The sequence below is a fragment of the Megalopta genalis genome, chromosome 5 (genome assembly GCF_051020955.1).
Source record: "Megalopta genalis isolate 19385.01 chromosome 5, iyMegGena1_principal, whole genome shotgun sequence".
Classification (NCBI taxonomy): domain Eukaryota; kingdom Metazoa; phylum Arthropoda; class Insecta; order Hymenoptera; family Halictidae; genus Megalopta; species Megalopta genalis.
The window spans coordinates 14448141-14471928 of NC_135017.1; the positions used below are offsets into that span (position 1 = coordinate 14448141).

Below are 23788 nucleotides of genomic sequence, written 5' to 3' on the forward strand. Positions count from 1 at the left end.
GGCGGAAGATCATACTTTCTGACAGATGTATTTAGTATCGCAGGGAACTTCGATCTTAATACGAAAATTGAGAAAAATCACTCGCAGATACACAAAACTACGATCTACGAATATCGGGCTGCTTCGAAATAATTTCTCGACGCTTTCCCATGGAGCTTTTCCAACTTTTCGTATCGCGAATGAAAGCCGGAAGATCGTACTTAACGACAGATCGATCGAGTTTCGCAAAAGATTTCGATATCGGGTCGAGAATTGGAAAAGATCCCCCGTACCACCGAATACCCTCGCAGATACTTGGGTTCGTTTCAAAGTAACTCTCGACGTTAAACCGGTTCCTTTCCGGTAGCATAATTCGCAGCTGGAACGCGAAAGAAAGCTTTATTTAATCGATCGCTATCGAGGATATTAGAAGCCGATCCGGAGCTTGCCGGCTCCGCGCCAGCGAAAGATTTGCGAGTCGCGAGACGGTGCTATATCCGCGTGTTCGCGGATCTTGCCGCGCCTTGTGCTCCCCGCGTCGCAGCTGCGAGTTTCGAATTACTTACAATTTGCGGCGCGTTTCACTGACTATAATTACATCGCGTCGGTTTAGCGTGAATATGGGCATTAGCGTGGCTCGAGGCTCTACTGTCAGCGCGCGCGGCGCGGCGCGACATTCGGAGAAAGAGGAATCGGGTGACAAAGCCGACCGAGTCCTCGCTCCATCGCGACCTTCCCCACGGAAAAATTTCATCCGCGTCAACCTAACCTTCCTGTTCCTCGTCCTTCGTTCCCCGTCCTGCGATATTCATCCTACTTGAGCCTTGTCCGATGCGTGGAAAACAATGAACTCTTCTATGCAAGTATCGCTCGACTGAAAATCTTGTATTCGACTGTATTTTTAAAAGAATTTTTTAAACGATGCTTTTTCTTGATTTTTTCCCGAATATAGATGTGTATGCATATATGTGTGTGCATATAATAATATAAGATATTATCATATATAAATTTATTATATACATATGTAATAAATATAATAATATATAATGTAATATAATAATATACAATATATTATAATAATGATATAGTAATAATAATAATAATAATAATAATAATAATATATATAATATAATAATATAATAATAATAATAATGATATAATTACGCCTCACAAATGAGAACTGAGCAATTCCTTTCTTCGAGTCGAGTCGAGTTCTTTCTCCGTTCGAGTCTGAAGTGTCCGAAGTGTTTCAGGAACATTGATTCCGGGAATCGCGCGAAATTAACAGGATTTTTCAGTAAATCGTAGGATCGCGGCCGTTACGGGCCGCGCGGGACGGCGGCAGCGAACGTGTTAATATTCGTCAGAGCGATCTTTTAAGAGGTCGCACGCTCCGGCCGGAAGTTCGAAGTATTATTCGAACCGATTTGCAGCTGACGCCGATAATTCTTCCGTTATATTTCTTCAATTTCCGGCGTCGGATCCTTTCGCCGTTCCCGCCCGTAATCCGTTTTGAAGAATACCAGAAAGCGCGGGAATAAATGAGAATATAAATCTTTATTTCGACGCCGCGCTTCAGACCCCGTTCGAAAGCCAAAGGGCTGCCTCGATTTATTCGAGCCGGCGACCGGTCGGTCCAGCTTCCGATTCCGTCCTGATAATCCCGAACGGGATCCGCTGATTTTCTCGTCGATAACGCGACAATGTTTACCGAAAAATGCGAAAGAACGACGATTAGGTCGGGCGATCGATTAAAATAATAATGAGAAAGAATAATTCGCAATTTGCGATCGCGAATCGCAAGTACAGTAATGTCTCCCTTATTGTCTCGGCTCTTCTTTTCCCAGATTTACTCCGAACGTGTAAGACAATTTTTATTTTCCAGATAGATTCCACTTATCATTTTTGAAACAGTGGATAATTTTTGAAGGCTGATTCGTCAGAATGTTCGTTTACATTGCCGACACAACGTTCGGTGTTAGAATGATCGCACCATTCCCGAGAGAACGTACAGTAATGTCTCCCTTACCGACGCTCGGATTGTCCACGAAAATGGACAATTTGGGGAGAGGAGATATTATATGTATTATATATATTTATAGCTGTCGACAATCGGTAATTACAATAAACAAGGTGCAAAGCTCTAAAAATTGCATCTTCTCTTCCAAAATTGTCCATCTTCGCGGACAATCCGAGCGTCAATTGGAGAGACATAGCCGTAAACTGGCAAAAGTCGAAGCATGTCGCGGCAAATTATTGCGATCGATCGACCGGAGCGCTACGGTTTCGACAATTTCCGGCTATTTAAAGCGAACCAGGTAACAAAATGCGCTTCTTTTCGAGGAATTGTATCCGTGATTTTTTCGAAGAAAAAACGAACGTACGAACGAACAGGTCGTGAAATCGTCTGCGCGACGTGCCGGCGCGCGAAGTAACACGATTAGCGAGATTCGTCCGTGTAAACAACGCCGGGGCCGGGGCAGGCACATTCTCAAAAACAGTTCGGAACAATAGCCTCGCCCTGGCTATTTATAATTTCCGTATTAATTTCCACGGGGCGTTTCCAGCGGCGGCGGCAGCGGCAACGGCAGCGGCGGCGGCACGGCGGAACTTATAACGTCACACACGGAGTACAATATAATCCTGTCTAAAACCACGGTAGTTTAGTTCCGTCACGTACGATAGCAGCGGACACGGTTTCATTTTAGTCTGAAGAACGGACGGCTTAAACGTAATATTTCCGCGGAATTTCGGGAAAGGGAGGCCCCGAGAAATAAGACGGAATCCGATCCGCGGCGCGTTACATCGCGCCGCGCCGCGTGCTCGGGGTCTCATCAGGTCGAAGAAGCTCCGGTGAACACCGATAAAAGCTCCCCGCAGCTCGATATGGGATCGCTGTTGGCTGTGTGCACGATCGGCGCCGCGCGGCTCGGCTCGGCTCGGCTCGGCAAAGTGTCGAAAGTCGTGGCAGCGGAACTGGAAACCGCGCCGAGAACGAGACCGAGAGGAAACCCGCGGCAAAAAGGCTCGAGAGTCGAGATGCGAACGCGTAATTCCGCGGCCACGCCTCGACGCTTGCACCTCTGTGCACCTCTCTCTCTCTCTGTGCAACTATATATGCAACTGTGTGTGCGCGCAGGCTGCATGCACGCGCGCGGCTGCCGGCATACGCGGCCGGGATTCGATTGTGCCGCCGATACGTATCGAAAACCGAACACTACTTCTCTCGGGCTAACGAGAGAAAGAACAACGGTCTCGAACGTTTAAAACAGCAATATTCCATCGGGCCGACCGCGGATTTTTCTGCAAAATATACAAATTGTCCGACCGCGATACGCGGACGCCGCCGCGGATACGCTGAAAGTCGCTCCGCGATTTTTCTTTGCGATTTTATCTCGCGTAAACCGCACCTTTTCCGCGCGCGATCAAATCTCTCATCTATTATTTTTCCTCCGCTGTGTGCACCCGTTTATTATATTCGCTGCAGGGACGACCCCGCGGGGAGAGGAGGGCGGGGGCGTGGCGAGCCTCGGGGCAAAGAGAACGTTGTTGAACATTTATTTGTACAATTAAAATTTCCGCGATGCAAAGTTACGGGGCTAAAATGAAATAAAGTAATAAAGCGGCGCCGCCTCCGATCGGTTATTTCCTAAAAATTCGGACGAACGCGAGGTATTTGTTCGAAATTTCGCTAGAAATCTTTGTCCAGTGATTTCCGCAGGTATTCGATGTTTTTTTTGGAAAATTCTTCTGATACCTCGATTATGTTAGATTATCGAGGCTGCGAAGATTTAATTTGTTCGATGAACGTGTTTCGGCGGACGCTTATTGCGATGAAAATCGCCGAGAATCGAAATATAGTAATGTCTCTCTAATTGACGCTCGGACTGTCCACAAAAATGGACAGTTTGGGAAGAGGAGATACGATTATTCGAGCTTCGCTGTTTATTTTTATAGTTATAAATTGTCCACAATTATAAAAACTATTAAAATTAAAATAATCGTATCTCCTCTTCCCAAGTTATCCATTTTACTGGACAATGTGAGCGTCAGTAAGGGAGACATTACTGTGAATCGAAATAAACGTGCGCGCGCTACTTTTACGAAGCAGCAGACATGAAACAGCACCTCCCAGTGTTCCATTTTAAATCGGAACTTGACGATTTAAGCGACTTTGATATACGATCGACGTGTTCGAACGACGGAACGACCAGCTTAGAACCGAATTTCTAACACCGATTCGCGATAACTTCCTAATTCGATTAGACCCTGGAAACCGTAAAACGTACGTCGCTTCGACAATTGGTGTGAATTTAATCTCTCGATTTCAATTCGATCGAATCAAGAACATTACCCGAATCGTCCGAAAATGTCGAGATTGTTGGCGCGGCGGTCGAAGAGTCAAAGGATGATCCGAAATTCGCGTAGCCGATCCTCGCGGATTATTGTCCGAGGTATGGATCGGTCTGTCGTGCGTAGCGTTGGGTAAGGGAAACACGTACATATAATAAATAGCGGTTTTTTAGTCGGTTACGGACGAAAGTACGTTCCCCCGGAAACCCGACTCGCAATTAGAACGGACCGCCAGTCGAAACACGCGCACGACCTCGTTGTGGTTACTAGGGTTAATTGTGTCGATTCGATATAGTTCCGGTCTACCATGAATTTCGACTGCCATACGTTATTTTACGTTATCTCGATCGCTCTCGCCCGGACCTACACCCGCGATTATCAACTATTTCGTACTTCCATAAATATGTTCGATGATTAATAAGTAATCCGATCCCGGACGCGATTACTCTGAATCACCGTCAAGCATCGAATAATCGTGTCTCCTCTTCTCAAATCGTTCATTTTTACGTACAGTCTCGGCGTCGATTAGGGAGAATTTACTGTTTCTAATTACAGGATTCCATGAATGACTCGTTTCTACTTTGTCTCATATTAACAGTTACAGCTTCCCGCGTGCCGTGGCTTCGAACAATTTTTTCGACGAACATGAATTATACCAGGAGAAAGTAGAGATTTCAGGCTTTAAAATGAGTTTAGTTTCGTTATCCTACGATTTTTGTTCACGAAGTTACAGTACTTTGAATATCATCAACGTTTCGAAGGATCGAAATTTCGTATAAAGTCTGGAACGAGCTTTCCCATCCACTGTGTCGCGAATAAATTTTTTTAAAGAAATCGACAAACGGCATCCGAGAGTAGATACTTCAGGCTTTAAAATGAGCCAAGTTCCATTGTCGTACGATTTTTTTTCACAAAGTTGTAGCTGTTCGAATATCATCAATTTTTCGAAAATTCGAGATTTTGTATAAAATCTAGACCGAAGTTTCCCATCCGTCATATCATAAATCAATTTTTTTCGAACAAACTGACTAATATCTTCCGAAAGCAGACACTTCGGGCTTTGAAACAAGCCAAGTTCCATCGTTGTACGATTTTTTTGCACAAAGTTATAGCTGTTCGAATATCATCAATTTTTTCGCCCGAATCGTGTCATAGTGTTCTCGTATCTGCCGATTTCAAATCCGAGCTCCGGAAAGCGCGCAAGCAATGTTCTCTTGTCATCGATAAACGCTAGGATCTATATAATTTTACAGAAACGGTAGCCGAACAACAAAATGGAGCCGCGTGACCGTGGATTTTACAGTCGTTCCGTCGTGCACGCTGCACGGAAAAAACAACGCGCGATCCACGCGGCTGCAAACCGCTCCGACGTAATTAAAATCTTTAAGCGCGAGGAGTGGATTTTATTACGTGCAAATTATGGAAACATTAAATTTATGGGACGCGCTATCTTTTCGCCGCCGGCTGTATATTTAACCGCTATTAACTCGGCAGATGTCGCGGTCCTAAAAATTCGTTCCGGGGTCGCGGTATACGACAGGCCAGACACAGTCGTTTCGGATCCTCGTCGCGCCGTTGAATCAACTACACGGTTATTTTATTCGCGCGAGATTACGTGATTGTTCGTACGATTACTTTTACAGCGCAGCAGTAAATGCGACTGCTTTCGGGTTCGTTATTTCCCCGAAAGAAGAATTCAATCTCTGGCTGTTCGGTGTCCACGTTTCAGCTATCGATCGCCGAGACTCGCGGTTAAATTAGTCGATTGCACTAATTGACTCGCAGCAAAAATAAAAATAACATTGTCTCCGACGATGTCTTATTTTCCAGTGAAAATTGAAAGTATATCCGTTTGTCCGTCCGTCGGTTGCATAAAAGTTAGACGACCGAAAAATAGTCCGTCTCCGACTCGCGCAACGTCGAGCAAAAAATATCGTGAAATATTCTGCCTGTGCTCATTTTAAAAGGTGAAATCTCTACTTTCACGCCCTTGCGTTTGTTTTTTTTTCTCCTCTGTCAAAGACCCCGCGCCGCGCTTTAAAACAGAGCAAAAACCGTACAGAGAAGCGGACTGATTTGCTTCTTTTGACATTTCCGAATTCAAGGGACTGCGCAAACTTCGCGCAATTTTTTCCCATGATCGCGGCCGACGCGACGTTACAGAGGCAACCTTTCCGTTTACAACGACCCCTCGAAAACGATTCTACGATTTTACCATGATGATTATCGATAACGATCTTCCGCGAACATACCTAAATTCGAACGGCTGCGAAACGTTGCGAAATTTTTGTTCCACGATCGTTGACACGCGACTGTACGGAGGGAGGTTTCCCCTTTAAAATGACCCGTCGAAAGTGGTTCCACGATTTTTCTCGACGAACCAAAATCGAGCGCGCGTCTGAGAAAATAATTGTTCGAAAATTCCTTCGAGTTTCGAGGACAGCCGAGATCCGCGCGGAGCTGTACGTCGAAAGGGTAATTCGGCGTGTCGCGCGACACGCGCGAGGTGACAAACAGCTCGTAAAAAAGGATGCCTGTCGTTACTTCCGCGCAGATGTCGGGGAGCCGGTCTTATTTCGGAAAAAGGACGGGAACGGCGGACGAGCGGCGCGCCGCGCGGGGAAGAAAAAAAGGGGGAAAGGAAACTGGAGCACACATAGTGGAAGCCGGAGTACATTTAAGTTGCTATCGCGGCAAGGAAATTCGTATCGTTAATTATTTCTGTCTTTCCGTTTTAACTGGAGCACTAAATTTTCGTCCGCTGAGCGGAAACAGAATGGCGGGGGGCTGCGGGGGAGGGGGCCGGGAGGAAGGTCCGATGGGAATTTCGCTCAATATTGCTCCGGCCGTGTTGAACGGCACAGAAAAACTTCGCTGGTGCGATTTTTTTCCTCGGAGGAGAGAGACGAGTGAGAGAGAGAGAGAGAAAGACAGACAGAAAGAAATGGGGAGAGTGTGAGAGAAAGAAGAAAAGGAGGCGAAATAAGAAAGCGAATATAAGAGGGAGAAAATAAGGGGAAGAAAAGAAGAGGGAAAATAAGAGAATATAAGAGTGAGAAAATAAGAGAATATAAGAGTGAGAAAATAAGGGAGAAAATGAAGAAAGAAACTAAGAGACGGAGAAGACAAAAGAGAGAAATTTTGAAAAAGAAAATACGAGCGAGAACGCGGAAAAAAAATGAAAGAGGATGAGAAGAGTGATTGGGCGAGTAGGGGAGAGGGACGGGGGAGAGTCGTGACTTCGGTAAAATAATATTGTTGTTGGTTTTAGGAAGTCCATCGGCGAAGCATGACAAATGATCGCGCGCAACAATGGATACGCGTCACCTGATACAAGGGAAACCACTGCGCCGATTCCGAATCTCTCTGGCCGCTACTGGCGAACGCCATTGTTGCCAGAATCTATCACGCTATCGAGTGATTGTTTTCCTCTTGCCGCGATCCATTTGACAAAAATCGAAGATCCTTCCCCCGCCTGCCCCCCCACCCTTTCTCACGTTTTTCAAAACGGAAAACCGTCTCGGTTTTATTTTCAAGTGTCCCCATTTCCTTTCACCGTCAACACAATAAATTCTCCCTAATTGACGCTCAACTTGTACAAACAAACAAAAATGGACAATTCTCCTCTCTCCACATTGTCTATTTTTCTGCAATATCTGAGCGTCGAGGAAGAATTTACTGTACGATTAAATGCTTCGCTGTTCCGTGAAACTTTGCGATTGATTTTCGAGACAGCTGTTCTGCCAATGATTAGACTATATAATAATTAATAAATAGTTCTCCGTGCGCATCGGACGAAATCGGATCGCGAGGAAACAATCGCATAATTATAATTTATGATTAATGAAGAAGCAGCTCGATAACAATCGCAGACACCTTTCTCTCGCGGAAACCGTTCTCGTCGTCGCGGTGCCCGCAACAATGGCGTCTTCTAGATTCCAGATAATTCCTGATACAGTAATGTCTCCCTTACTGACGCTCAGATTGTCCACTAAAATAGATAATTTGGGAAGAGAAGATACGATTATTCGAACCTTGCGGCTCGTTTTTGTAATTGTAGACAATTTATAACTATAAAAATAAACCGCAAGGCTCGAATAATCGTATCTGCACTCCCTAAATTGTCTATTTTTGTGGAAAAACTGAGCGTCAATTAGAGAGACATCACTGTAATACCTAATTTAACCTCGGAATTCGTTGAATTGGAAGGCCGAGCATAACCCGTTGCAACAAACGGCAAAATTTCTTCAAGATCGCCCAAGAATTCCGCGCGTGGAACCGCGGTGCGTCGAAACTGTAAAAACTGTAAAAACCGTCGTCGGAACCGACGCTTGTAGCGACTATGGGAGAGACAATGGTGCTCCGTCGTCGATGGAATTTCGCGGAACGTCGAAGTTCATCGTAGAATCGGTGCTCGAAGAATGTTCGAGTGCGATCGATAGGTTTCGAACCCCTTTGAAAGAGTCGCTGTAGAAGTCGTCTCGTTCATGCCCGCGCGCGATGAGCTCGACGCTCTCGCGTACATGTTCCGCGCTCGCGTACATGCCCGCGCGTCCGCCTTCGCCAGAAATTTCAAAGTTCGTGACGGGTTATTACGCGCCGATGAATGCAATGATTTTCGACTGCGGAGCTCGTTGCCCGCTAAAATATGCAGCTCTCGATGTACCTATATGCATATACCTATATAAGTATATGTACACGTATAAACATATAACGTACACGTATACGCGCGTGGTAATATACGTGCAGGGTGTTCCATAATCATGCCAACAGAACGAGCTAACGGAAACGAGTGATTCCTGAGGTCATTTCAAGCAACTTTTTCCTTTACAACAATTTTCTCCGAGGCGTTGTTCACGAGTTATCAACGGAAAACGGTGGCCAATAGGAGGCGAGCTCCGCTGGCGCGAAGCGGCCGAGTCAACGAGCGGTCGACGCCCAGTTCCGCCGATTGGCTCCGCCGCCACGCGCCAGTTATCGTTGATAACTCGTAAACGAAGCCGCGTATTGAATTTTCGCAAAGGAAAAAGTTGCTTCGAATCGCCTCAGGAATCATAATATATAATAAAATTATATTATATAATATAATATAATTAATATAATTATAGAACCTTCTAATAGTGTAGCAAGTATAGCAACAGTGATATAGCGATCGACTAGACAGCGAGATCGAAGGAATGAGTAAGGAATGTCGGACGAACCTTGAGCGTGGACGACGGTGACCGAGGCGACGATACCGAAGAGGAGCACGTGACACCGCATTGTTCCGCTCTGGTTTCCGGTTGCCGGTAGCCGATGGCCGGGTCCCTTCGTCGTATCCAGAGCGTTGTTTTTTTCACTGTTATATTCCACGGGATTTCCCCTTCGCTCTCCTCCGAAACGCGTCCGCGGCTCGATTCTAATCGCGTTTTCGGCTGTGTCGCGTGTCGCGTGCCGGTCAATCGACGGTACTTGTTTCCGCGGGTCCGTTGCTCGATCGTTTAACGTCACCAAGGATCCTGCATTCATTCATATCACTGGGCCGCTCACTTTCCGAAACACGGCCGGCTTCATTGTTTACGAATTCCTCGTGTTCATCCCAGCTGCCCCCATGAACTCTCCCTCTCTCTTTCTCTCTCGCCAACGATCCGATCCGGCAGTCACATGCCACCGTTCCCACCGGCCGATCGTTGTCCTGCTGGCACCCTCTGCGCGGCTCTCTCGATCATTCTGCAAATTCGGTGGAAAAACTCTGTGTTAGCTCGTGCTCTGACGTCGTCGGGCTCTGACGCGGCGGTCGATCGAGATGATCGATCGTGAGACCGGATCGATCGGTTCGAGCAACGCGTTCGAGCCGTAGACGCGTGCTAATGTCGCGTCACGCGCGATCTCGTGAGATCATGCGACGAATCAAAGGGGTGTCAGTCCGTGGTGATAATTTCTATTGTTTCGAATCTGTCGTTACACGGATCGGTATCGCGTGGCGCGCGCGCGACAGAAAGCGAACGGAAAAATAGATTTCCGAGTCGCACGAAACGCGTCTCGCGATTCTCGCGAGCGTTTTATAGTCTCGTCGCGGCGCGCGCGTGTATACTGGCGCAGCGGTGGCCGCGCGGAAATCAATTAGAATCGCGTCGGAAGTGGGTGACGATTGGTCGCCGGTAGCCGGGGACCGGTCTAAAAAGCAACACGGTGCAGTAAACGTCCTTTAAAGTCGAGCGGAAAGTTGGCCGGCAAGGAAGAAGAGGACCGCGACGGTTCATGCAATTAATCACTTAGCGGTTTTATTGAATTACGGGTCGCGCTCGGCGCGGAGTGCCGTGCCGGTAGGAGGATTTAGGACGGCCGACAATGGCGCGGGTCGAAAGGAAAGTTGCCGTTGGAGCCCCGCCGAGTGCTATTTGATTTGTCCGGGACCGGCATAACACGTAGAAGCCGCTCTCGAACCTGCCGGAAGGGCAGAAGAGTGGAAGGCGGTGGTGCCAGGCTTGCCGACTAGACCGTCGTCGCTTCGCCGCCCGTTCGGATCACTTCGGGATTGTTCGGCTTCTAAAACCTGTCCTCGCAGCTGCGAACGGTAGAGGACTTCGCTTCTGACACCGCGTTTGGAGCGAAGGCTCTGGCTAATTGACGCTCCAATCGTCAATGGACAATTTGGGGAGAGCAGATACGATTTATGCGAGCCTTGCGATTTGTTTTTATAGCTACGAATTCTCAACGATTGTAAATACGAGCCGCGAGGCTCGAATAATCGTGTCTCCGCTTCCCCAATTGTCCATTTTTCTGCACCATTTTTTGGCGTCAGTAAGGGAGACATTACTGTAGTTGTGCTTGCGTCACGACGAGTATACGATAATGTCTCTCTAATTGACGCTCGGATTGTACACAGAAGTGGACAATTTGGGGAGAACAGATACGATTTATTCGAGCCTTGCGATTTGTTTTTATAGCTACGAATTCTCAACGATTGTAAAAACGAGCTCGAACAATCGCATCTTCCGAAGTTGTCTATTTTCGTGGACAATCCGAGCGTCGGTAAGGGAGACATTACCGTATTACATCGTTCTCTCGTGGATCTCGACTCCGTAGAATGATTTCCTTAAACCGCGATCTCGAGGAAACCGTTCGAAGAACGCTGCAAACGAAGCTTTACAATTCTTCGTCCACGAAACCGGACTCGACGCGTTCATTCCACGGCGACGGATTCGTCGGAACACAATTTTCCTAATTGATAACTGCAACAGCTATTCCAGCGACGTCGCCGTGAAAACGCTTGAAATTCCGAAGCATCGTTCGCATATTTCGCGAAGCCATAACCGTAGCGACCGCTCCGGGTCTCTCGAAGCAGAATCTTGTCCATCGTCGCAGGATTCCTTGGAAATCGCCGGGGAAAAATCGGCGCCACCGGCAGCAACCCGAGAGATCCGAGATCCTCTCACCTCTGGCAGAGCCCGAACCATATTCGCGATAAATCACGCGATTCCGTTAGCAGCCGAAAAGTTCGCGTGCCTCGCCAGTATTTCACTTTTCGGCTGGGAAACTTTTATGTAGATCTGCTCGAAAGAAGTTGTTCAAAGTCCCCGGGGGCCACGGACAAGAATTCCCTGTCACCTGTGGTCTCGGTTTGCGCGCTCCCTCGGATTTTTCTCGAATCGATGAGAGATATAAAGCAGGCTCGCGCGGAACCATAGAAAGAACGAACGTGAGAACGAAAGAGAGGAAGAGAAAGAAAGATAAAGGAAAAGAAAGAGAGAGAGGGGGGAGTGTGAGCGCGAGTGTGAGAAAGAGAGAGAAGGGAAGAGGCAGAAAGAACGCGAGCGAGAAAGGAAGAAAAGTTGGCCAGGTAAGCAAACCCAATGGAGTCAAAAAGTTAGGCGGCGCCTCCTCGATGCAGTCTTTCGAACTCTCGCTCCGGGACTCGGACAAGTTCGCCGTAAGTGAGTGAAGAACAAGGAGTCGAAAGAAACGGATACTCCATCCAGCCCGCGCGCCGAGCCGCGGCGGTTGTTAAAACGATAACAGGGAAGCGGCCCGATAAGCCCGCGTTTCTCTTTCACTTTCCGCTTCTTATCCGCCGCGGAATATGGTAACGCGCCGCTGAAAAGACGGGGCGCGCGCGCGCCACTCTTTTCGAAGGATTTTATCGTCGATGATTGATGAGTGCCGCGGCTCCTTCTGCCGGTGGTGTCAGAACCGTGACGTCACCGGTGCACCGTGCAACCGGTACGTCGGTAAAAAGGAAACAGAAATCGATTCTCCGTTAAAAGTAGTCGTATTTTAATACTGTTAATAACGTAATCGTGCTTGCGTTCGACGAGTCTAATAATCATTTTTAATATAATCATCGACGTTGAATAATCGGTGATATTTATCGACGAGTGGTATATTAATTTAGGAACGTGTACATTTTTTTTTTAATGTATTCGGACATAATTCGAATATCAAGAAAAATAACAATTAGTCCTGCTTTTTTGGCAGGAGTTCGAACGCCACGGTTCGAAGGGAACGAGGGAAACTGAAGCAACTAAAATGAACCAGTGTTACATTATTTACGAAACAAATAATTTGTTACCTTCAAATTAATCGAACAGGTTAATTATATCGTATTCGATGCAAGCAATTATGAAATTGTAAAAACGTACGTATAATAAATTCTCTCTAATCGATGCCTAGCTTGGAGACAAAAAAATGGACAATTCGGGAGTAAATTTGCGAAGGCAATTTGCGGCACGTTTTCATAATTGTTGACAATCGGCAACTGTAGAAACGAGTCCCGAGGTTCGAACGGTCGTATCCGCGCTTTCCAAATTGTCCATTTTTGTGGACGATCTGGGCGTCAATTAGAGAGACATCGCTGCAGTCGTTGATTCTGAAATGGAGGAGGCCTCCTTACACGAAGCCAAGATTCAGGGAAAAAACAACGCGACGTTTACCGAAACAGTTGAAAACGGATCCTCGATTCACGGCGTACGAAGATCGGTCCGGAACTTCGCTTACGATGTAAAGCATCGCTTGCAACGTTGCTCGAACTGTTTCCGTAACTGTGACTTCGGAAAATCGTGCTTAGACGTCGCCCCTCCCCGCGCTTACGTAGAATCGATGCAGAGAATCAAGCTGTCTATAGACGAGAGATACGCGATGCATGATTTGCAACGTTGATCGAGCACAGCTCCGCTAATTATACCTTAGGGAAAGCCATACTCGAGAACTCGGCTCAGAATACTTCAGGGTTCTTTCCTACGTCCGAGATGTGGCACGCGCGCAGGCCTTTCTCCGAAAACAATTGTCTCTCTCTCCCTCTCTCTCTCGTAGAAATTCACGCGTTATTGTTGCAACAGATACGAAAGTTTGTTCCGCTTTCGAGGCATCGCGGTTTCAAAAGCCGTCCTACGGTTGCGACCAAAAATGAATCAAGTTCCCCGCGACAGTTCGAAGACACCGGGACGGTTTTCTCTCCGCCATTTAGAGAATTATATTTTTCCTACGGTCACTCCGCGACCCCTGCGCAAGACTCCGGGCTCGCGGAGTCGACTTAAAGAACGTTAACTCTCGGGGAACGACGTCGTCGAGGCGTCGCGTCGGATGTTTTCGCGGTAAACGGCTCGGACACCGGGCAACCATTCGGTACGCATAATCGCGCTCGCGATATCTCGGCGGAGCGGCCATTACCGCGGCAGGACAGGGAAACCTCATTAAAAAGTTTTCTCGCCTCGAACTTTTGTCAGAGTTTCGAATCGCGGAAAGGTAGTAGCGGCGCCGTGCCACGCGAAAATACGCGCGTCCCGGTCCCGGGACCCGCGCGCCGCTCCCGAGAAGACGTGGTAAACATCCCAAAGAATGAAAAACGGTGTCGCGTCCATGCCAGTCTAATCAGTCGGAGCCTTTGGGGTCCTCCGGGCTCCGTGCCGTGCAGCCGCAGCCTCGCTGCAAATGAACCTGCTCGCCTCTTTGGCCGAGGAAGCGTCGCGACGCGACACGACGCGACGCTCTAACAACCCGGAGTCAAAATTTAAATTCCGCCGACACCGGGGCCCTGGGTTACGCATACTTTACTGCATTCTAAGTGATTACCTATATATATGTACGTGTGTGTGTGTGTGTACGTACAGGGTGTCCCAAAAATGTCTCGCAATCCGAAAGTGGCGGGTTACTCGGGTCATTGGAAGCAATTTTTTCCTTTACAAAAATTTTCTCCGAGGCACCGTTAACGAGTTATCAACGAAAAACGGTGACCAATGAGAGGCGAGCTCGGCTGGCGCGAGGCGACCGAGCCAACGAGCGGAACCGGGCTTCGCGCGCTGGTTGGCTGGGCCGCCTCGCGTCGGCCGTACTCGATTCTTATTGGTCACTGTTTTTCGTTGATAACTCGTTAACGGTGCCTCGCAGAACATTTTCGTAAAGGAAGAAGTTGCTTCGAATGATCCGAGGAACCCGCCATTTTCGGATTGCGAGACACTTTTGGGACACCCTGTATATACGGAATAGCCTTATGTACATGCACACGCGGCCGGCCATTGTGATTTACATGTACCGACCTGGCCAGCCATAATATTGGTCAAGTATTGTTTACGTGTTTGCGCGACGATGTAATCCGTTCCGCAAACGTTTGCCTATCGACAGCGGAAATTAAATAATCCCGGTGGTTTCTCGCCACCGAAAAATCATGCCAGCAAGCGGCACCCTTCTAAGTATCATCCCGTATCGTCCGTTTACACTTTTTCTTTGGGAAATCGTTTCGCTGCCTTTCCTGCGACGACTCTCTTCCGAATTTAATTTAATTATATTCAATGAAATTGTACGTTAATTTAATTGCGGCGCTATTTTGATCACGTTACAACGTAACAATGTAATAATAACGTTATCGAGCGTGTATTATTTGTATGATTTGCCGTATCGTTGTTGCGTGCTTGACAGTGTTTTTTTCTGAGAAAATTTAACGCGATTCCGGCAGATTTTCGAACGATTTTTGCAATATCGCAGAACCGGGGAAACTCGAACGGCCTCCGCGTTACAGATAAATGTCTCTTTTCTCTTTCTCTGTTAGTTCTCCGGGCGTATCGCAGCTTTCACGTTCGTCTCCGCACGTTTTTTATCGCGAAAACGTCGACGATATCTATCAGCGGCGAACGACACACGTTCGTGCACAAAGGCGGAAAAGTATCGAATCGGCCGGCAGGTTAAATTTACACCCGAATGTTAATTAATTAACCAACTGAGAAATCGTGCACAGTTACAGAATATGTAATTGGAATTCGGTAACACGAATCGCGGCATTCGTTTCTAACGAACTGTTTTCGCAACACGGTTGGGTTCGTTCACCGGAATAATCCGATCCTCTGGACAATTGTAAATTCTAAACAAGCCGGGCTCTTTAATATTTCAATTTAATCGTTCCCCAGATTTTGACGGTGTCCCGATATGTATCAAAACGCCTCGTAAACAAAGCCTGATAAATCCAAGAACCGTTTTATCATGGTTCCCGAATCGCACCCAAAGGATGGACGGCCGACAAAAACCGGGTGGGGACGCGAACAATTTTCGGCGCGGACAGAATCGGCAACGAAATCGCGCGCGTGTTATTCAAATGAAACCGTACGATTTAAACGTCTCTCCATTTTTCTCGTTAATTAAAATCATTTGTTTTCCTCGAGCAGCCGTTCCATTCGACGCGAATTCGCCGTTAATTTCATTTAGAAATTCGTTCGTTTTCTGAACGCGCGTCGGCAACGCGTTAAATTCTGCTCGTAAGACATTCGAATCGGTATAATGATTGTTGTTGCAAGGATTTATCGCATCGATCGCGACGGCTACAGTCGTCGAACATAAAACTAAAAACATTCGGATCGAAATAACAGCCGTTCCGCGCGACAATTTGTCTCGCATCGACTGTAACGTTCGCAGCCGAAGAGCCCTCGATTCGAAACACGTCGAGAGATTCGCGAACCCCGTTCGAACTAAGTTCTCATACTCGAAAAAAAAGAGATGTTAATTGCATTGATCTAAAATGTTTCAACTCCTCGCTCGGCGTACGCAAAATTAATTACACGCCGCCGTTATTCATCCGCATTATATAGAACATTTAATTAGAATCACGAGCAGCAGTTCCAGAAATATAATTGCGTTATGACACTCGCGGAGAACGGGACACGCAGCTAAAGAGAAAGAGAGAGAGAGAGAGGGGTGGAGAGGGGGAGAGAGAGCAAGGAGTCTGCACGTTTGTCTACGTTGATCGATATTTCGCAACATATTTAGCCGACCGAATGAATGGACGCAACCTTCGCCCTCGAGAAAGGCTTAGAATGTAATGTCTCCCTTACCGACGCTCAGATTCTGAGCACAAAAATGGACAATTCGGGAAGAACAGATACGATTAACCGAGCCTTGCAGCTCGTTTTTATAGCTGTGAACAATTCGTGACTCTAAAAAATGAATCACAAGAATCGAATAATCGTGTCTCCACTTCCCAAATTGTCTATTTTTGTGGACAATCCGAGCGTCGATTAGAGAGACATTACCGTAGTTCGGTTTTCCGTTTGTTCTGTCCTGCAAAAATATTTTAGAGAAAGAAGAGCGACGGTATGCGAAAGCGGAGACTTCGAGCTTTAAAACAAACTCGGCAGCATTGTCGTAGAATCATTTTTACCGAATTTATAACAATTCGAACGACCGCGATTCGAAGGCTCGTTTTCACTTCGTATCTGTCTTCTCGCGATTACGGTTCGCCTCTTGAAAAATAAAACGTTTCGAAGCGCAAATTCTCGTTGGACCACCCTGTATAAGCTGTTCGACGACCACCGGGAGACGCGATGCGATCCTAAACAGAGAGGAACCTTGGCCAGCGATATTCTCGCGGAGCATCTGCGAATCGGATCGCGGTCGTTCTTATCGTCGCTTATACGGTTGTCCCAACCCAGTAAAATTATGCGCCGCCATCGATAGCATATTTAGTCCGTCGAATCGACGGTCTATCAGCAGCCTGCACGAAACGTCGAAACTTTCGCGTGCCGATCGAGCGCGCCTCGCTCGAATTCGTCGCGACAAATTAGCGTCCGATTTCGCGCGAACGAAACCGCAAGCACTATTCCGCGCGCGGCTTCTCCGTACGTCCGAGAAGCTCGACGGTGTTCCCGTCCATCGATTAATCGAAGTGCGGCGGCGGCCTTTTTCCGTGGCCCGTGCGGAGAAGTTTTCGCCCGGCCAGAAGAGAACTCTGTCCATAATCTATGATCCAAGTTCGGCCGCTATTAAATCGAGTTTACTTGTACGTCTCCTCACGTTTCGGCTCGGACGAGTTCTCCGCGGGGCCGAACACCCCGAACCCCGGCCGAAGTAGAAACCAATGAATTTATCGGCCACGGCTACGGCCGCGAAAGTTGCGCGGCTTTCGCCGGGAAAAAGGGCAACCTGTTTCACTGCGAAGATTTGTCACCGAAACTGTGCGCCGCCGCCGCCGCCCGTTCCCCGATCAAATATGCGACGAATGTCCGTCCGGCCCTGCGGAATTTTCGACGATTTTACGGAGGAATTCCGCGAGCGGCACGCGCTCCGCAATTTTTCGACGGGGCCGGTTCGCCTGGGATTTCGGCGTTTCGAGGGGACATTCGTCGAGACTTCGAGAGGAGACGCGCAGCTATTCGTCCCCCGAGTTGGACGAAAAGTTGCCCAATTAATTATAACGAGTGCAACTCGTTAGCTGTTCCAGCTAATTTGTAATTATTTATTGTAATCAATTATATAGCGCAACAGTATATTGTATTATAATAGTTGTTGCGACCGATTCGTAGTAACTAAGGAGCTGTAATCGTTGATCCCTGATCATCAGATTGCCTTTTGCCGAATTGTAAATTACAGATAGTTAGCTGTTCCAGCTAATTTGTAACGATTTATTGTAACCAATTATATACTGTAACAGTATATTATATTATATTATATTATAATAGTTATTACAACCGATTCGTAATAATTAAGGAGCTGTAATCGTCGATCACCGACGATCAGATTGCCTTTCGCCGAATTATAAATTACAGATTGTTACAGCATCCGTGACATCCGGAAAAAATTCCAGTCGATTCAGAGAAGTTTTGGAAAGCTTTCTGCGCGTTTGAAAACGCGCGCGAATACTTTCGTCGCGGGCTGTAACGTTTGGCGTTGGAACGCGAGAAAACTGCGGCCAATTTTCTATTCGGCCGACGCGTCGCGTAAGTGTAATCGAAGAGCCGCGGACTCGGGTTTCCCGTGGCCGAAAAAGCTTATTAAACTGGCGACATCCTCGTCTCGTTTGCATTATCCCTCCGCTCTCCGGGTTCCGTGTTCCGTCGCATCGGCCGTGGGCGGAAGTTGCCGCGCGGAATCGAATTTGCTAATACGGGCCAGCTTGCACGAAGGGACTCCATTCGTCCTGGCCAACGTTTCCAGGGTTATTCAACGGAGAACCGGAAACACCGAGGACTTATTAACTCGAGAACGTTTACAAACGTCTTCTCATTGCCATCGATTCGCGCCCGAAGTTCCCGGACTCTTCCGTCCGATCGAATTCACCGCGATCCGATTCGCAGATGCTCCGCGAAAATATCGCTGGCCAACGTTCCTCTCTGTTTAGGATCGCGCCGCGTCTCCCGGTGGTCGTCGAACAGCTTATACAGGGTGGTCCAACGAGAATTTGCGCTTCGAAACGTCTTATTTTTCAAGAGGCGAACCGTAATCGCGAGAAGACAGATACGAAGTGAAAACGGGCCTTCGAATCGCGGTCGTTCGAATTGTTATAAATTCGGTAAAAATGATTCTACGACAATGCCGCCGAGCTTGTTTTAAAGCTCGAAGTCTCCGCTTTCGCATACCGTCGCTCTTCTTTCCCTAAAATATTTTTGCAGGACAGAACGGACGAAAAACCGAACTACAATAATGTCTCTCTAATTGACGCTCGAATTGTCCACAAAAGTGGACGATTTTGGAAAAGGAGACACGATTATTCGATTCTTGTGGTTCACTTTTTATAGTCACGAATTGTTCACAGCTATAACAACGAGCTGCAAGGCTCGAATAATCATATCAGCTCTTCTCGAATTGTCCATTTTTGTGCTCAGAATCTGAGCGTCAGTTAGGGAGCCATTACTGTACGCGTCGCTACGAATTGTTCCGAGTGTGCAAATGCAGACGCGAAGAAAACAATATAAATGTGCTTTTGTTTGGAGGAAATTATTCCGATCGAAAAGACGCGCAAACGAGACGGGAATTGTATCGAAAGAAAAGGCGTTAGGAAACAATTACGGATCACCGAGACTGTTTAGCGTGGCCGCTTTCGAATTTGCACATCAAAGGCCACCGCGGGGGCTGTTCTCCCTCGCCGAGCATAATGCTCGAATGGTCGAAGAACAAATGAAACATCGATGACCAGCTGCGACCGAGAAACCGACGACTAATTTCGTCATCTTGAAGCTTTGAAAAATCGTATTTCGGCCAGCTTTTCCAAGCTAACGAATCCGTCGCGCTGACAGAGTCGCGTATAGGGTAGTGGAGCCAGTTACCGTGGGTTAGTCCCAATTACTGTGCCCTTTCTTTCCTTCGATTGTGTCGTTTAAATCGCCGAAGCTGTGCGTTTAGCAGCAAAAATTCCTGGAGGCTGCGAGCAGGGCACAGTAATTGGCACGCCCTGTCCAAATTCGACCGCGCGCGGGAAAAATCCGTCGGTCACGGGACTCGTTGTACAACGCGCGCAGACACAGCTGGTAATTGAACCTCGCCGCGGATATTCCCGTTATTTGTGAAAACGGAGCCTCGGCGGGATGAATTTCGCGAATCGCCCGATAATGCGTCCAATAATATTTGGTTACTGTGTGAATAAATTAGCTACGTACATTTCACGACTCATTACACTTTCAACGCGTAGTAATATCAATTGCGTTTCTATCTTGCGCCGCAAAACTCTCTCTCTCTCCAACGCGCGCGCGCGCTCCGATGTCTGCTCGTTAGCCCATTAATATTTCCTATTGCGGATCAGAAAATTTCGTCGGTCCGTTAATCACCGGTATCACCGGCCGCAATCATTTTCACGGGCCGCGAACGCGTTCGATGCACATACACACACACACACACACTGGGAAGTTAAGGTCGCGCGGAGAAAAATGTATAATCGTTAAAAGTTGCCCGGAACCGGCACGCTCCCTTCTCCCCGCTCGTTCGGCAACTTTTGTCCGAGAATATCCGGCGGAACTTTCCGAAATTCGCTTGTGCCCGGAAAATCATGGCCCGGGCTCGAGGTGATACGCACGCTGGGCCATAGGCAACGTATGTTCGGCACGGTCACGGACACTTGCAGATTTTTCTCGATCGCCGATGCATTAATCCCGCGGATTTACGTCTTTTCTATTTAGCGAATTTATGGTCGTTCAACCGTTTCGCCCGGTGCCTGGCCGATTTCTAATCCTTCGGGCCGCTGTCCTCCTCGCAGCCATTCGTCTGTCCATTCGTTTCGGGCGATGAATAACTTAGTATTAGTTAGGTATTTATTATTATTATCTAGATTTTATTAGTTATTATTTAGCTGGATTATTCCGTCTTGAAATCTACGAAGGTATGCATCGCTGCCACCATTCGTTTCGGGCGACGAATTACTCAGTATTATTTAGATATTTATTATCGTTATCTAAATTATTATTAGTTATTATTTAGCTGGATTATTCCATCTTAAAATCTACAAAGGTACGCGTCGCTGCTGCATTTTCAAGACGGCTGGAAAATTCATCTCGACGAGAGAAAGTACGAACGAATTATTTAGAATTTTTTGGAATATTTTGGTTTCTCTTTTCTTGTTTTTTTTTTTTAATGCGATGTCACGTTTCTCTGCCGAAAACTAAGCGAACCCGTCGTAAAATACGATCTTCCAGCTTTCATTCGAGACCCCGAACGTGCTTGATCTTTTTGCTTATCCGATTTTCGGCTCCCGACACTTTCGACAGCAAGATGATGCAATGCAACGACAAAGAAATCTGTGTCAGCGAGATGCAGAGACAATGTTAGCAAACATTCGGTACATAAATCTGCGAATCTATCGTTCGCCTGGTCCCCAACGCGCGCAAGAACGGCTACTATTCACGATCAAATGATAGGACATGTCCAAGAAAAATGATCAACTCGCTCGAAAACAAGCGCTTCTGTCAAGTTTCAACTTTGCGTACATTCTGCCATTCTTCTGCGGAAGCTACGACATCCTTTTTCACAGCTTCCATCATTTTATGCGTTCCTCATTACTTTTTATAGTTTGCATCATTTATTGTTAGTTTGCATTATTTTATATAGTTTGCCTTGTTCTTGATATTGTAGCTTATTCTAGATATTTTGCCACATCTCTGATATTACACGTTATTTTAGATATTTTGCACTGTTTTTTTTTTTATATTATGTATTATTTGTTAGATATTTTCCACGATTTCGTATATTTTTTCATCGTTTTGGATATTCGGCATTTTGGTATTTCCATTATTGTTGACATTCGCATTCCGTTTGATATTTTGCATTGTTTTCCGCACTAATTTTACACGAACCGAGTTCTGCTCCTCGTCAATTTGTTTTTTAATGTATGTATATATGTTTCTATGTATATATAATTTATACAATAAATTCACATTGCAAATTTTCAACGATCAATTATAGTTTGTCGCACAATTAATATTTTGCATTGTTTCCCGCACTAATTTTACACGAACCGAGTTCTGCTCCTCGTCAATTTGTTTTTTAATATATGTATATATGTTTCTAAATATATATAATTTATATATTAAATTTACATTGCAAATTTTCAACGTCGCACAATTGAATCTAATATCATCGAAAATAAGCTTTTAGCTAGGCTTAGAAAAAGTTTAGATTTCAGGAAAATAGGTTTTTGACATTGCGAAGATTCGAACACTGCGATTTTGACCGCACCGCCGAAATTAGAAACTGTTCCTCACTTACAGATTTTCCGCAGCAATCTCTTCGTTTCTAACATAATCCTGACTCTTCGTTTCTTCACTTTTTAATCGAACGCGCGTTTCTCCTTCGGCTTCCTGAAATCGCAACACTTCTCTATTTGTACTTCGATTCGCAACTTCGTGCGCTCTGTTTTCCAACTCTCCTTCGATTTTAGGCGTTTTCGAACGAATTCCGTTCGATTAGGCATACACATGCGTGTCAACGGTGCTTTTTCTTCCCTTCGAGCATTTTCCGTTGGAAATTCTTTCGAATTATCTGCATCTAGGACGATCTTCTGCGATCTATCGTTTTCCTTCTGCCACAATCTTCCGACACTCCGGCGTTTCTAATGAGAAATTTCTTCTTCCAATAATTTAGCAACCTTTGAAAAGCTTCGCCTTTTCCTTCCTCAAATTCTCGATGACTTTTTCAATGACAAATTCTCGCTCCGTTTAATTTGTTTCTCACGTCCTCTCGAGTCTCGATGCACCGTCGACGAAGCACAGAGTGACTCACAACGACGACAGTCGAACGAAATCTTCCCACAAACACTCCTGGGAAGGAAAAAACAAAACCAGCGCACATGTGCCGCCGTTGACACTGATCCTGCCACTGATCGAACGACTCACTTTGTGTATTTTGAGATATTATGACCCCACTTTCGATATTTCATCGTAAATATTAATATCCACATATTATCGTACATATTATTGTTATTGTATATCCTATACATTATTGTTATACGATTTATATATTCTCAGTCATCAATGCCCAATTTATACGCTCTCGTTAATTAATTAAGAACCGTATCGCGAAGAAGAATTCAACAACTCATTGGAACGCTGTATTTCTAGATTATTCAGAGTACCTCGCCGAAGCAAACGATTCAGCCGATTGAGAGACGAGAGAATGCACAAAATATTAATTAAATGCTTCATCGCATCTCACTGCAATTCAAATACCTAGGATCAATGTTGCTCGCAAGAAACGTCTTCGTTAACTTGACTCGCACTTTTGTCGAGCGACGCGAATTAAAGCGACGCGAATTAAAGCGACGAAACAATGACCGAGCATCGCGAGAAAACACGCACGAATATTCGAAAACAGATTTCGCACGAGAGAAACGCAAATCCACCAAATGCAGCCTAATCTAAGCACGCATTCGCGAGCAGAGTCGCTCGAACCGGGGCGTTCGTTATCGCCACTTTCTTCCGCGCTCGCGCCGTACCTAAACGATAAATACTAATGAACTTTATCGGCTTTCCTCCGCGGATTACAAGCAACTAAATAATCGAATCGATCGCTGCTGAAATAACAGCGACAGTTTCGCGGGCGATTCGATTTCTGATCGCTGCGACGAACGCGTCGCGCGTCCCGCGAAAAACCGTGTCGATGGAAAACGGCCCCCGGAATTTCTGTTTGTCCACGCCGAGGATCCGAATCGATTTATCCGGCGTGCACAGGCGATTCGGCGGATCGGTCGACGCTTCGTTTCGGTGTTTGGAGACACCTGTAGGCCGGGAAAGGG

General features: G+C 46.5%; 1 protein-coding gene across 2 annotated transcripts in view; it reads right to left on the bottom strand.

The window, feature by feature from the left end:
• The window catches only part of LOC117227051 (neural cell adhesion molecule 2), a 303120-nt gene that overhangs the window by 274224 nt on the left and 5108 nt on the right, over positions 1-23788 (bottom strand). For both annotated transcript variants that reach the window (XM_033481958.2, XM_033481957.2), the window contains exon 2: positions 9534-10041. In XM_033481958.2, coding sequence (XP_033337849.2) covers positions 9534-9840 — 307 coding nt within the window. In that variant the 5' untranslated portion in view covers positions 9841-10041. The remainder of the gene's footprint in view (positions 1-9533; positions 10042-23788) is intronic.